The sequence below is a fragment of the Electrophorus electricus genome, chromosome 8, assembly GCF_013358815.1.
Source record: "Electrophorus electricus isolate fEleEle1 chromosome 8, fEleEle1.pri, whole genome shotgun sequence".
NCBI classification, from domain to species: Eukaryota; Metazoa; Chordata; class Actinopteri; order Gymnotiformes; family Gymnotidae; genus Electrophorus; species Electrophorus electricus.
Window position 1 is genome coordinate 1,135,579 of NC_049542.1, and position 15,822 is coordinate 1,151,400.

The following is a 15,822-nucleotide window of genomic DNA, read 5'->3' on the forward strand; positions in this document are numbered from 1 at the left end:
CTTCATTTCCCAGCATGCACTCTTCTCAGCAGCCCATGGCCATCTCGGTCAGAATGGAGAAAATACTAGCCAAGGCAAACCGTGGGTTCAGGGCAACGTCCTGCAGGAGGGCGCGACCTTTCTCACGGGCGGAGCTCGAGCACATGGCTCGCTGCCACAGCGTGGTTAGGGACCCACCTGGTAAAGGGCAACATACTGTGAGAACGGTGACGGATCGTACTGCACAAACTCTTCCTGCCTGACTAGAATTCTGTCTGCTCTTTTCCAATGTATTTGTTGTGTCACAGTGGTTATGGTTTTTGAAGCACCTTAGCTGATATATCTGGATTTTTCCCATGGCCCACTCTAACCGCTTGGCTTTTCATGCACTTCTGCAAAACACCCACTAGAGGGGGATAGATACCTTCTTCTAGCATGTGTCCCCCGCGCCTCCCCACTAGATATCGCTCCATGTGCGTCTGTTTCATCCTTTGCCTGTTTTTGTTCCCACCCCAGACATGTGTCCTCTGATCCCCTCCGCTTCACGCCTGCATCTGTCTGTCCCACACGTGAACGTCCAGATGAGAAGCATTTCTTTCATCACATAAATTAAAATATCTTGGGATGGTGCAGGTCATTGTCTAGAGCAGGACTCTGATCCGAACAGTCAAATAAAAGTGATGGACTGAACGAAACAGTAATGAAGAATTGGATTGCTATAAGGCCATTTTAGCTCCCTGTTATGTGACGGAGGGGGGGGGGGGGGGGGGGGGTTGTTTGCGTCACGTACCGAGCCATTTGTTAACCGAGTTTATCCAACTGAAGACGTAGAGGGTGTGGTTTTCCTCAGCGCTGAGATCAGCGATGTTGGGCGGCTTGTCCGAGTCCAGCAGCACGCGGCCGGGCAGAGGGGCCATGAGCAGCTCGGACATCTCCACGCTGGACAAGAAGTGGGTGGAGGCCAAGTACTGGGCGGAGCTCAGCCAGCTCTCGCTGAAGGACCCCTCCAGGCCGGAGTACTGTTTCTGCCTGCGTGGGGGACACATCAGGATCAGACGGCTGTCTGGGGACACCCCTGTCAGACATGTGATCACCTGTCCGAGAACTTGCCTCTCAGCGCAGGTGTTAGACGCCGTGCTAAGAGAAGCCAGCTCAGCTGCCCACATCAGACCCAGAATCTGATCCTTCTTCTCATCTTCCCTCATGTCTGATGCACTTATGTCCTTTAGAGACTGTGAGAAATCTGATGCTTAATAAGCAAACATACAAAAATCTGATTATATCTTTAAATAGAGGTATAGGCTGTGTTTTTGGCCAAAACACTGATGTCAGTAGGCGATTTACATAAGAAATCATTATGATCAATGAAAAGATTTCAGATGGCTCTGATGTGTGGTGTGTTTGTGTGTGTATATGGTGTGCATGTGCACACCTGGAAGAAGGTGACCCATTTGGCCATGGCGTCAGCGTGGAGGCTGGAACAGGTTTTGGTGCTGGTACAGTAATCCTGGGCCACCTGGGCAGGTACCTGGATCTCTATCCGAGGCAGCCCCTCCCCCACCACACCTGCCTCCACCGCCGCCAGGAACGGGATGACGGACAGGTAGTAGTTCACACCTGGCCGATGTCACGGAGAGGCACGAGATGCCAGATATCAGAAGACCTGAATTGTGTTATATTTCTGGTCCTAGTCATCTTGGTAATGAACACACTCACACCCCCACCAGCTGCTGGCTGCGATGCACACATGCTCTGATCCCTCCTGGCCACAAGAGTCCGCACCTGTTGGATCCACCAGTCGGCCTGCATAAAGCGCATGCCAAATCTTATTCGTGTTCATATCTGATTCTGGAGGCCAAAAAGTATATAGCCTGAAAGGACATGGGTATGAAAGAACAATTAAAAACGAGAACAATAATAATAATAATATTTAACAATGTGTTGTTGACAAACACCCCACAGGAGGTTGTAGGGTGATGCATGGTGCAAATGTGGAGGGAGAAGTCCTCCATCAGGTGATTTATGACGGCATGTTCAACAGAACTGAGGCTCACTGTATATGGCACTGAGGCTCACTGAAGTTTATATCCTACCTGATCTGAGTTTCCAGGCAAGTTGCAGAGGAAGCCCCCAGAGAGGGTTCTGATTGGTCCCTGGACCCATGGAGCCCATGTAGGGGTCAGAGGCATTAATCAAAAGCCTGTACATGACCATCCTCTGTGGGTAGTCCCAGGGGTCCAGTGTGACCGTCTCCCTGGACCCTGACAGGTTGGACAGCAAGCTGGATGTCTTCCCCCACAGAATGGGGAGGCCGTTCTCCATCACCACTGCTGCCCCGCAGAGCACAGCCAGCGAGGCGAGAGCCAGCGCCCACCTGAAGAAGTGCATGCTGGGAGCCGTGGATGGACTGGGAGCTTGGAGGTAGCTTTTATAGAAAGGGCTGGGAAGGACTTTGAGCAGGAACTAGGAGAGGCCCTGGGCTCTTATCAGGACTGCACCAGCGCGGGCGTCCTGGTGTTTGAACAGACTTTGATCAGTGCATCTGTCACCAGCTGCGGAAAGACTTATGAACTGTCTGCCCCACAGACTTCTGTGTTGGGTCTCTAACCCCCGCATCGGCTCTGACGGCCTCGCTGAAATGACCTCACCTTGGCCTGTTTCAGTTATCTGAAAATCTAGTCTAGTTTTCAGTAGCAGATCGATCGCTCTTATTTAAACCAAGCAGTGACCTTCAGAGGCACATACAGACCATCTGGAATAATTTTTAACAGTGTATACTGAATGCATACCACAAATCTAACTTCTGCATTCAGTAGCATTGCACATGCTCAGACTTGGTCTGAGTTGCCTAAGCAGAATGGGTCTAACTCAGACTGGGTCTGAGTTGCCTAAGCAGGTCTACTCAGAGCAAGTCATGTGATTGTCATGTTAAATTTGAGTTGAAGGTTGAAGAAATGCCACCCTGCAGATTATACTGATGGGCAAAATGGCAGTGGTGGAGCAGTAACTGAAAAATTCTATTGAAAATTCAAAGGTTACAGAATGGAGAACTGGCTGTCATCAGATTACAGATCCGAGAACTGACAGTTATAAGGTTCCTGTGTTTTCTGTTTTCTAGTGTTGCAGTTATTTGCTGTCAGAAGAGATTGTACATAGAAAACCTTCATCTCTCTCGCTCCCTTTCTTTAATACATGTCTTACAAGGCATTTGACCACATCTAACATAATTACACTGTGATTTCTAAAAGTCCAAAGAATACAGAGAGAACACCTGTTGCTTGGGCCCCAACTGAGCAGCCTGTCACATGACACAGTTCAGTGGAAAACAAGGGCTATCTGGGTCCTGTGGGAGGAGTCCAGGCCGCATTAATCTGCCATTCATTAACAACTTAAAGAGAAGAGGTGTGAAAGCCTGTCTGTTTCCGACATAACGACTCCCTCTGCTCAGAGAGGTGTGAAAGCAGCAAGTCAAGGCCAAACACTCATAACGAGTTTAACGAGACAGATATCGCTCCACCTCCACGGGGACGGCCCTGTAGGGGTTTGCATCATTTGGTTATCTAGTTAACTCATTAAAGTTGAAGATGAACTTGTACAGTGTGTGGTTTTGACATATTTTCAATTGCTCAGTAACTGGGATTATTTAAATTTAATGCTTTACAACGTAAATGTGTCACCATCAACCATTCAATCAGTGACCAGTAGGAGCAAAATACCTAATGAAATAAAAGGAACAACCATGGCACTCTTCTGTTAAAAAAATTGAAAAAACTTAATCAAATCGATTAAAAACAAGACTAAATCCATATGGTGATGGGTATATAGGCTGAGGTCCACATGTAGAGTTGCTTCAACCTGCATTTCTCAGCTACACCTGTTACATCCTGTTGGTTCACACATCATAAACCACCTGGCCTGGAATCTGGTGGCTTTTAAATTACACGTCAAGTGTACGAAAATACAAAAAAATTAAACACAAAACTACATAAGTACAATGTTGCTTCAATAACAACTGGCAATCATGGCTTCATCTGCGTGTTAGGAAAACTAGCTAATCTTGTAGCCAGGAAAAACACAAGTGCAACACTGTTTAGTACATGTGTATAAAATGTTTGTCTATGCAGTATTTTATTCCCCCTCTTCCCTAACAGCCTTTTCTGTAGTTTCAGTAGTTTCTGTAGTTTCAGTAGTTTCTGTAGTTTCAGTAGTTTCTAGGCCTTCAACCACGAGACATGGTGTGTGCATAGAGAAAGTGCAGTAGCCACTGTTGTATGTCCCTTTTACATGAAGTTTTGTTTGTAAGTCAAAGATGGCAATGTACTAATTTATCTCTGATCTCTTTCTTCCTTTTTAAACAGTTCATTTCTTAAACAGATCACTTCTTAGGATATTCCGTGCTTGTTTATGCACATGACTAATGCATTTTTCATTAGAGGAACAGAACATTTATCTATCCATTTAACTATTGGATTAACATTTAACTATCCATATTACCCAACACACTCCTAATACAGAATATTTGATTTGAAAAGGCTTTCTGCCCTTGCAAATGTCTATCGAGGCCTCTTTCGTGTGAAGGGTAACAGAACCCTGTATTGCAGTATGGGAGCCTCTTACATGAAGTATGCTGTTCAGGGTACCACTCAGCGCCTTCAAGGGCCTTTGAATAAAAGTGCTTTATCCGTTTGCTGTGTGGCTGTTTGCAACATGACTAACCTGCCTCATGCTATCACCCCACGGGTGCATTTGTGCCCAGACTCAGGAGGTTTAATACAGTGACATTTTGAGTTTTGATTTAAGATGAGTGAACTTGACAATACTGCACAGAACACAGCTATGATGTAGTACATTGATCTGATACTTTTATCTAATGTGACTTAAAATTATGACTGAATACATCTTGAGCAACTGAGGGTTAAGGGTCTTGCTCAGGGGCCCAGCAGTGGTGGGACGTGAACTGACAACCTTTTGACCACTAGTCCAATACCTTCACCACTGAGCTACCATTGCCTTTGTGGTGAGGTATGAGCAGATCACCTGGTGCACACTGTGCCAAACAGCTGCATTACAGATAAGAGAACGAAGGGACTGATATCCACACATACAGGTGGCCTCCCGCCTCATACTGAGATCTTGGGTAAAGGGCATGTTTTGTTAGTGTCTGCACACACACACAGAGACTCACACTTGTGGATTTAGGTGTGGGTAACATGGGCTGCCTAATGTCTGTGTGTGTAATACCTAATGAAATAAAAGGAACAACCATGGCACTCTTCTGTTAAAAAAATTGAAAAAACTTGATCAAATCGATTAAAAACAAGACTAAATCCATATGGTGATGGGTATATAGGCTGAGGCCCACATGTAGAGTTGCTTCAACCTGCATTTCTCAGCTACACCTGTTACATCCTGTTGGTTCACACATCATAAACCACCTGGCCTGGAATCTGGTGGCTTTTAAATTACACGTCAAGTGTACGAAAATACAAAAAATTTTGAGATACTGGAATTTCGTATTATTTCTAGTTCAAGAACTAGTTCTTCCAACCTGGGGCCTGGCCACAAGGGGGCAGTGTGTGTAATCTGACACAGGAGTAGGATTGGTTCATCTGTAAAAACAAAAAGATTGCCTGTCACTTCACCAGTTCATAACCATATCTGCCTTGACCTTGAAAAAATAAATACCACCACCATTATAAATATTCACCACATAATCCATCATACTCTCAAAGTGGTACATGGACAAATATCTTACACCTGATATATAGACCCAAAACAGGATAGTAAAGCAGGACATTCTACAATGATGTGTGCCTCTGTTGCCGCTGAACTCCATGAGGAAGGTGGCTGGGAGTCTGAGGGAGAGGGAACTAATAAGACTGGGAATACTGTCCTGGTCTGGGCTTTACTGACCACTGGGACAAGAGGCTGGGGACAGTGATACTGGCATTGCACCTACAGTGGTGTGAGTGTGTGTATTTTGGGTATAAAGAGACACAGGGTGACACTGTACTAGGACATCACTTAGTGGATGATTTGTGGTGAGACACCTATTGAGGAAACTTCTACTGGTTTACAGACTACATGCTGTTCTGTTAAATGCCAAAGTTCTTTCAGACATTGTTGCTGTCATTTTGACAACTCTATAATCTTTACGGGTTTTATGTTAGTGGTGGTCTTAACTATACTTATTGGTTTGATGAAAAAGGTGGAACCTAATTATTTTATTTTCAGGTATTTCAGGAAGAGAGCATCTCAACATCTTGACATTAGAATGAACTCGACCCCAACAGTGGACATCACCCTTCTGTGTTATGAATCTTTAAATGGATCTTGTCCCAAATTTGCTTATCCAATGTTTGTGAGAGTGCCACTGTATTTGTTTTTTGGTTCAATGGTGATTTTAACAGTATTTGGAAACCTTTTTGTCATCCTGACCATCATTCATTTCAAGCAGCTGCACATGCCAACTAACTACCTCGTTCTGTCTCTGGCTGTGACAGATCTGCTGCTGGGAAGCTTGGTGATGCCTCCCAGTATGATACGCTCTGTGGAGACCTGCTGGTATTTGGGGAACTTGTTCTGTAAAATACACAGCAGTGTTGATGTTGCGTTGTGCACTGCGTCCATTTTAAATCTTAGTTTCATATCGATTGACAGATACTATGCTGTGTGTAGACCCCTGCTCTACCAAAGTAAAATCACCTCTTTCGTCACACTGGTCATGATTTCCATCTGCTGGAGTGTCTCTGTTATAGTCGGCTTTGGGATAATATTTCTGGAGCTTAACATCCGTGGCAGTGAGGATTTCTACTATGAGAACGTGGAGTGTGAAGGTGGTTGTGTGTTGTTCCAAAGTGCAGCCTGCACGACAGTTACTTCTGTGCTTTCTTTCTACTTCCCCGGTCTTGTGATGCTCAGTATATACACTAAAATATTCCATGTTGCACAAATACAAGCAAAATCTATTCAGGATATGAAATGTAAAGGCAACACACAGTCCCTGATAAGCAAAGAGCAAAGAAAAGCCACAAAGACTCTCTCTGTGATTATGGGGGTGTTCCTTTCACTCTGGACCCCATTTTTCATCTGTAATATCATTAATCCTTTCGTGGGTTACTCAATTCCCCCGGTACTCTTTGATATGCTTGTGTGGATTGGATATTTAAACTCAACCTGCAACCCAATCGTGTATGCACTCTTCTACAAATGGTTTAGGAAGGCCTTCTGGATGCTTGTAACAGGTGAAATATTTCTTCCAGGTTCTTCAAGAGTTAATCTATTTTCACACTAAACAAAGAAAAAAATAATACAAAAATGTCTAGCAAGACGTTGCAGAAAATAACAATTGTGTCAAACAGAACACACTGCCACATGTTCAAAAGCATCTACAGTCTCTTGAAAGGATTTTGATAACTGAAGTCCGTCCTTTCCACAGTGGACTTTAGCTCCCGAGACTGCAACCATATATATTCAGCTGCAGGACATTTCTAAGGCAACCATCCACCCCCTATCAGCTTCATATTCAACCTGACAAACACTAATCAGCAATATGTAGAGTTTCTTTTTTAAAAAGGCCCCATGTGAATAAAATGCACAAATTGTGAAGATAAAGGGATATACTGTCATATGTTGTGTGATCAGATGATTCTGGTATTTTGGAGTGTGAGAAGGACATGGCTGGACTGAGTAAAGGTTGTGTGGGGAATCTGCTGTAGTAATTGTAGCTATTTTTTTAACTGAAGTTTATTTGAAAAACTTCTGCTTTCCTGGGGTTTTTAACACAAATGGAAATAACTGAAACAGCAAACCAATTGGAAAAAGTTAAAATCTAGAATAACATGTATATAAAACATCTATATAACTTCAGCCATATCAGCAGCTGATCTGCTCCCACTAAACACATTTGTATGAAGCAGATTACATGTTAAAATCAGTGTCTTAGTATTGGAAAAGGAGGAACAAGGAGATTTACATTTTAAGATTTATATAGTAATACTAATGTTTACTAATTAAAGGCACACTTCCTCACAGGTATGTTATTACTGGCTAACTGTGAACACGTATTGGTATATATGTTTTTAAATACATTGGATTATTTTGAAAATGCCATTTTCACTTTTAATAGATACTACAGAGAAAAACTATGGACCACAGATTACTATTAACCAGAGTGTAATACAGGAAAACCCTCCACTCTGCTATGCATCTCAGAATGATTTGTGTGTATGAGAAGAAGAATCGGGCAGTTATGTACATTTTGTTTAGCTTCATAACATTTTAACATTACTTATTTGTCGTTCATTTCAAGCAGCTCCACACTCCAACTAACTACCTCACTCTCTCTCTGGCTGTAGCTGATCTGCTTGTAGGAGGGGTTGTGATGCCTCCCAGTATGTTACGTTCCGTGGAAACTTGCTGGTATTTGGGAAACTTGTTCTGTAAAATACACAGCAGTCGTGATGTCACAATGTGCAATGCCTCAATTTTAAATCTGTGTATAATTTCTGTAGATTGATATTATGCTGTCTGTCACCCACTTCTGTGCCACAGTAAAATGAATACGAATACTACCTTGTTTATGATCTTTGTATGTTGGACATATTCTGCTTTTGTGTTAATGCAACAAGTCGAGGCTAAACATTCCTAAGGACTTTAACAAGACATATCACTCCACCTCCATGGGGACGGCCTTGCATTATTTGGTTATCTCGTTAACTCATTAAAGCTGGAGATGAACTTGTACAGTGTGTGGTTTTGTCTCAGTTGTGGGGGCAGGGTCATTGCAGACGTGGTGAGTATCAGAGCACATCTGTTCAAAATGTCTAACTGGTCCGTGGGTTGGGGGTGGAACTGTTAAGAACACATATCTTAAATAATCCCAGTTACTGAGCAATTGAAGTTTAATGCTTTACAGCCTAAATGTGTCACTGTTGCAGAGGGCAATTCTTATACTGGCCACTTAAACGTAGCTACACTCGGAACATTTCAGGGTCACTATTGTGCAGTAATTAGTGATGGTCTAGTATTCATTGAAAGAGTTGATAGACTAAATTAAAGCAAGTTATGGCCATATGGTTCGTCACTTTGAGAGCATTTGGTCTGCATTTCTATTGCCAGTGTGTAACATTTATTGGTGATGAGACAAAACACTGACAGAAGTCTGGCTATGTTCGACACCATTGGCGAATTTTTGAGGAGCTTGGTGACTGGGCTGAGTAAGACAAATTGCAACACATTTTGCTAGTGAATGCCAATGAAGTTACGCAGCACTTGGTTATGCAGCTAAAGCCTGAAGTCCAAAAGGACTTAGTGAAGCTGGTGCAGTATCTTCACAACCCTAAGCCTTTGGCTATCATGCAGCATTTCAAATGTCATATTCAAATACGTAATATAGTCATATACGTAAACCTGGAGTCATATATGTAATAAAGTCATATACATAAACCTGGAGTCATATATGTAGACACAATCGTAACCGAAGCTGTTCTGGATGCAGCTAGCAGAATTAAATGCAGGACCCGCATTTGCAAAATGGCTATCAAACACTTTTGGGGAAATTCTGAAATGCAGTACATGCTTGAAGAAATGCAGAATCTGATTAGCATACTATTAGTAACCATAAAAAAAGGAAGATCCATGTTTGGGTCCAAGTTTACAAAAAAATGTAGCAGGAACTTTGAAGTTTACATCACATCATTCTGGGAGATTATTGGCTGGCTGCAAAGTAGCTATACAATCATGGTCTGACTCATGTAAAGCTGGATTTTCTCATTTTCCGAATACCCAAGTGCATGTAAACATGTTGATCGGATTACTGACAAAATATGATTTTCTGCAGTTATCAGATCATTAAGTGCATGTTAAAGAAATCACTGAGCCACTGGAGTTTTCAGATTGGGCATCAATAGTGCCAGTTGTGAAAGAGGACGGCTCAGTACAGATATTTGGGGACTACAAGTTAACAACAAACCAGGCCTCAGAGTTTGATGTATACCCTCTACTTAGGGTAGAACTTTCACAAAACTGCACACAAGCCACACATACCAGAGACTGCTACTTGGTGACAACTCTAAACAGGACATGAAAATTAACTCACAAAGGCCTTTTCAAGTACAACCATTTGGTTTTTGGGGTGGCCTCATGTCCAGTGGTTTTCCAACGCACTGTGGACAATGTGCTACAATCTACTGCACTTTGACCTTTACATAGACATCATTCTCTCTTGAGACACATATGGGACCATATAGATGTACCTTCTCCAACCATAAAGGAGAGGACTCAGAAATGTGCATTAGGTATGTTTCACATACACTCACGTCAGCAGAGAAGAGCTACTCACGTTTATGTTTACATTTACATAGACAGCATTTAGAAGATGCTCTTCTCCAGAGTGACTTACAAAAGTTGCATCATTTACTCACAGAATGTGTCCTAGCCAATACACTAGTTCTGAATTCAATATACCATTGAACTAGAATACTGTTTAAAGACAGGGATCAATGCTGATACCAAGAATTGCAAAACACATAACCTCTATGACAGACAACAATAAGTGCAATAAACTATACTCTACAATAAGAACTACAGTTTCAATTACTCAACATAGCTGCAGGATCAGTGGTCATTTAAATATTCCACAAATAGATGGGTCTTCAGTCTACATTTGAAGACTGCAAGGGACTCTGTTGTCCGGACAGCCAGTGTAAGTTCGTTCCACCATCTGGAAGACACAGAACAGTCTCAATACTTGTCTTCCACGAGACTTGAAGCATCATATTTCAGTTTGAACTACCTGAGATACAGATCAAGCTTTGACCATTGATCTCATGTATGGAGAGGCTGGTCCATTTTTGGTGTTGTAGGCAAGCATCAAGGTTTTAAATCTGATGCGTGCAGCTACTGGAAAACAATGAAGGGAGTGCAGCAGCAGAGTGATACATTAACTTTGGAAGACTGAAGACCAGTCAGGTTGCTGCATTCTGGACAAGTTGTAGAGGTCTGATGGCTCTTAGAGGAAGACCAACACTTAGCGAGTTACAGCATTGAGATCAGAAGAGACTGTACAAGCAGCTGGGTAGCGTCCTGCAAGAGAAAGGGCCAAATCCTTTGTATGTTACAAAGGAGGAATATACAAGACTGGGTTAGATTAGAAACATGAGTTGAGAATGACAACTGGTTATCCAGAGTTATGCTCAGGCTACGGGCAGCTTCATAGGGTGATACCAGGGAGTTCTCGAAGGAAACTGTGAGGTAATGGTAAGGGCTGGGAGTTCCTGGGATGTACAGAAGCTCAGTTTTTCTGGGGTTGAGCTTGACGTCATGTGCCATCATCCATGATGCAATGTCAGTCAAGCGTGCTGAGATGCGTATCGAAACCTGCGTGTCAGAGGGTGGGAAAGAAAGAATTAATTGGGTGTTGTCAGCATAGCAGTGGTAGGAGAAGCCATGAGAATATATTACATCATCAAGAGTACACAAAGAGAATAGGGCCTAATACTGAGCCCTGTGGAACACCGGTGGAGAGTCTACATGGATTGGATGTTGATCCTCTCCATGTCACCTAATAGGACTGTCCCTCCAGATAAGACTAAAACCATTTCCATGCAGAGCCTACTCACAGCTTGAGATTGAAGGGATAGCAGTAGTCCTTTCAGTGAAAGTTTCATAAATACGTTTATGGTTGCCCTGTCACTATTAATACAGACCATGAGCCCATAATGGGACTGTTCAGTTAATCCAGATGCATTTCTTACATAGTTGCTAGCCTATAGCATAGTGTTTTGGGCTGGTAGTGAAAATTGCAAATGTTGACATATTTAGTTCTCTTCCTGAGAAGCCCAACACATCATACACACCTGCAAAAATGGTATTTCTTGCCGGACAGATTTACCTCTAACTCCAAAGCTGATCAAAGCATGGGCAGGAGACGATCCAGTGTTCTCACAGGACTGGAGGTTGGTGTTATCTGGACTCTTCTTTTCTGATTGGGCTAGAGCTACATTTAGACTGGTTGGCAGGATGAAGGACTATGAGCTATGAGTGTGTGGAATCTGACAGAGGAGTATCTGACAGAGGATGAGTTCCTAGGGCCACTTCAACATATTATAATGATATCTGCCCTGAGTTTCAGAAAGAAACTAGCCCCAGCATTATAGAAATTCACATTAACCACCCTACTATCAAAGCAGTATATGGACGAATGTCTTCCACCTGATATATAGACCCAACACACATTACTACATTACCTTACTAAAGCAGGACTTTCTACAACACAGTCCACTCTTTGTCAAGTGGTCTGAGCTTGTCCTGATGTGTGCCTCTGTTGATGCTGAACTCCATAGGGAGGGTGACAGAGTCACAGGCATTGCACCTACGGTAGTGTGTGTTTAGGGTATAAAGAGACACTCTGTACTAGGCTCTGTGACTCTGACATCACTTAGTGGATGATTTGTGGTGAGACACCGATTGAGGAAACTTCTACTGGTTTACAGACTACACGCTGTTCTGTTAAATGCCAAAGATCTTTCAAAGACATTGTTGCTGTCATTTTGACAACTCTATAATCTTTACGGGTTTTATGTTAGTGGTGGTCTTAACTATACTTATTGGTTTGATGAAAAAGGTGGAACCTAATTATTTTATTTTCAGGTATTTCAGGAAGAGAGCATCTCAACATCTTGACATTAGGATGAACTCGACCCCAACAGTGGACATCACCCTTCTGTGTTATGAATCTTTAAATGGATCTTGTCCCAAATTTGCTTATCCAATGTTTGTGAGAGTGCCACTGTATTTGTTTTTTGGTTCAATGGTGATTTTAACAGTATTTGGAAACCTTTTTGTCATCCTGACCATCGTTCATTTCAAGCAGCTGCACATGCCAACTAACTACCTCGTTCTGTCTCTGGCTGTGACAGATCTGCTGCTGGGAAGCTTGGTGATGCCTCCCAGTATGATACGCTCTGTGGAGACCTGCTGGTATTTGGGGAACTTGTTCTGTAAAATACACAGCAGTGTTGATGTTGCGTTGTGCACTGCGTCCATTTTAAATCTTAGTTTCATATCGATTGACAGATACTATGCTGTGTGTAGACCTCTGCTCTACCAAAGTAAAATCACCTCTTTCGTCACACTGGTCATGATTTCCATCTGCTGGAGTGTCTCTGTTATAGTCGGCTTTGGGATAATATTTCTGGAGCTTAACATCCGTGGCAGTGAGGATTTCTACTATGAGAACGTGGAGTGTGAAGGTGGTTGTGTGTTGTTCCAAAGTGCAGCCTGCACAACATTTACTTCTGTGCTTGCTTTCTACTTCCCTGGTCTTGTGATGCTCAGTATATACACTAAAATATTCCATGTTGCACGAATGCAAGCAAAATCTATTCAGGATATGAAATATAAAGGCAACACACAGTCCCTGATAAGCAAAGAGCAGAGAAAAGCCACAAAGACTCTCTCTGTGATTATGGGGGTGTTCCTTTCACTCTGGACCCCATTTTTCATCTGTAATGTCATCAATCCTTTCGTGGGTTACTCAATTCCCCCGGTACTCTTTGATATGCTTGTGTGGATTGGATATTTAAACTCAACCTGCAACCCAATCGTGTATGCACTCTTCTACAAATGGTTTAGGAAGGCCTTCTGGATGCTTGTAACGGGTAACATTTTTCATCCAGGTTCTTCAAGAGTTAATCTATTTTCACACTAAAAGAAGATAAAATATCTAGCATGAATTTGCAGAAAATAATGATGGTGTGTGCACTCTACTGTAGAGGTTCAAAGAACACATTACCACATGTTCAAAAGCATCTACAGTCACCTGTAAGGACTTTGATAATTAAAGGGATATACTGTCATATGTTGTGTGATCAGATGGTTCTGGTATTTTGGAGTATGTGAAGGACATGGCTGGTCTGAGTAAAGGTTGAAGCTACTTTTTAACAGTTTATTTGATAAATAATAGAAGAATATCATGCATTATTTTATCCTGAAATCTATCCCTTCAGGAAAGTATAAAGCCAAAAATCTAAAAAGAAAGAAAACAAAATGTAAATATGATTCATTTAGGAATTAATTCATTCTAAAAATGCAAAGAAAATTAATAGATATTAAAAGAATGAATTATTCAAAGTAAATAAAAACAAAATAAAATGCACTGAGTAGGATTAAAGGGCATATTAAAAGTGAAAACATTATTTTACAAACCGTTGATACACAGTAGCTTATTTAAAGACCTTGCAGAAGAATGCAGAATGTTTAGCTTTCTTCTTGGAAGTGCTTAAGTAGTCACAAATTTCAGAGTTTGGGGCCATGGCAGCAAAAGGCTGCATTCTGAACTCTCCTTTATGACTCTGACATTATGTCATCTAGACAGTTAAAAATCAAGTCAGTGGAACCCCTATGGTCAGTGACTAGAGACATATATAACAGTGTGCCATCTGCATATGGGTAGGATGAGATATTTGCTGATAACCGTGGCTAACAGCAGCATACAGAGATTAATGAGAGGTGGCCCCATAACTGAACCCTGAGGGACTCCACAGTAGAGAGTGTGGCCTTTACAGCTGCTTACACATAGTAATATGACATAGTACTCACGGCTGGTCAGATATGACTGGATTTAGTTCAGCGCAATACCAGTTAGAGCAAACCATGCTCTTAGACAGTTTAGTAGTATACAGTGGTCTACTTTGTAGACACAGGTTACCAGCATCATGGTTTTAGTCTATGATTGTTCAGGACTTTAGTTTAGATCTGTGCTGTCATAAATTCTAAAATCAGACTGAAGGCTCACGTTTATTTCAATACTAAATTAAATTCGGTATTGAATATTCTTGAAGTAGAAGAGAGACCATCTTCTCAGTAATCTTTCCTAAAAATGGAATTTCAGAAAATAGAAAAATGGAATCTCTTCTTTAGAAGAGACCTGACAACCTGATTCCTGATAACTGCTGTTCTGAGTCTCTGTGGGTAGATTCCTTGTTAAAGTCACTGAGTGGTAATATTAATATATTATTAATATTAATATATTAATATTAACAAATGTCCCTTCATAGTGAAATCACTAGTAGCAGATCTTCAGGTCTGTCTTTGGGGGTGATATGAGAATCATTAGACTGTTTTCCCAGTTTTTACAACAGATGTTGCCACAAAGCAGCTTTACCTGTGTCCAAATCCCCCAGTGAGCAAGCCAAGGGTGTCAGTGGCAGGGAAAAACTACCTAGAGCATGAGGAAGAAACCTTGAGAAGAACGAAGACTCAGCGCCCCCCCAGGAGCTTTTGGAACACTGAGAAAAAAATACTGAAGTGGGGTCCACTCATGTAGTGCAATATCATCACTGCTGCACCAGGTTTCAATCAGATGATATCCAGCTCATAGTTTTCAGCAACTTGCAATATACTGAAGGCTTTGTTAGCCAACTAGCAGCATTTAAGATGTGATACCTTGACTTGTTTACTCAGCTTTTGCATAATCAAGTTAGATCTAACAGGACTTTAATTACTGGTCTTATGGATCTTATGGCCCATGCCAACGGCTATTTGTCACAGTTGGCCCCTCCTAGCATCCTTATTGTCATGTCTCGTGTGTTTTGCTTCCATGTTTCATTTTCTTCTCCCATCATTTGTAGCACCTGTGTCATGTTTTGTGATCTCTAGTGTTTATTCTTATTGTTGCTTGTGTCATTGTTATAGCCTACTTCATATTTTGTCATTGTGTTGCATTTCGTGTAGTTTAAGATGCATTCCTGGATTCTCTGTGTGTTGGCTCTATGACCCTGGACCGTGACTACGACTCGAATTATAGATTTGTCCCTAATAAATCTCACTCTTTTCAGCGTA

General features: G+C 42.0%; 3 protein-coding genes across 3 annotated transcripts; 2 read left to right on the forward strand and 1 right to left on the reverse strand.

Moving 5' to 3' along the window:
- Positions 1–9: 9 nt before the first annotated feature.
- Positions 10–3,903, reverse strand: leg1.1 (liver-enriched gene 1, tandem duplicate 1). The gene is made up of 5 exons (XM_035529064.1): positions 2,073–3,903; positions 1,696–1,782; positions 1,412–1,596; positions 770–1,211; positions 10–177 (listed from the first exon to the last, which is right to left on the reverse strand). The coding sequence occupies exons 1-5, from the start codon at positions 2,365–2,367 to the stop codon at positions 26–28; spliced, it is 1,161 nt and encodes a 386-aa protein (XP_035384957.1). The 5' UTR covers positions 2,368–3,903; the 3' UTR covers positions 10–25.
- A 2,344-nt stretch (positions 3,904–6,247) lies between these two features.
- LOC113590318 (trace amine-associated receptor 1-like) lies at positions 6,248–7,273 on the forward strand. The gene has a single exon (XM_027030409.2). It carries the CDS (start codon positions 6,254–6,256, stop codon positions 7,271–7,273), a length of 1,020 nt encoding a protein of 339 aa, XP_026886210.2. The 5' UTR covers positions 6,248–6,253.
- Positions 7,274–12,664: 5,391 nt separating this feature from the next.
- LOC118241820 (trace amine-associated receptor 1-like) lies at positions 12,665–13,690 on the forward strand. The gene has a single exon (XM_035529055.1). It carries the CDS (start codon positions 12,671–12,673, stop codon positions 13,688–13,690), a length of 1,020 nt encoding a protein of 339 aa, XP_035384948.1. The 5' UTR covers positions 12,665–12,670.
- Positions 13,691–15,822: the final 2,132 nt, after the last annotated feature.

Coding starts and splice junctions, on each gene's coding strand:
- leg1.1 (XM_035529064.1), bottom strand. CDS start 2,367: ATGCACTTCTTCAGGTGGGCGCTGGCTCTCGCCTCGCTGGCTGTGCTC. Junction 1,783..2,072: donor TGCCTGGAAACTCAGATCAG/GTAGGATATAAA, acceptor CGCTTTATGCAG/GCCGACTGGTGGATCCAACA. Junction 1,597..1,695: donor AGCCAGCAGCTGGTGGGGGT/GTGAGTGTGTTC, acceptor GACATCGGCCAG/GTGTGAACTACTACCTGTCC.
- LOC113590318 (XM_027030409.2), top strand. CDS start 6,254: ATGAACTCGACCCCAACAGTGGACATCACCCTTCTGTGTTATGAATCT.
- LOC118241820 (XM_035529055.1), top strand. CDS start 12,671: ATGAACTCGACCCCAACAGTGGACATCACCCTTCTGTGTTATGAATCT.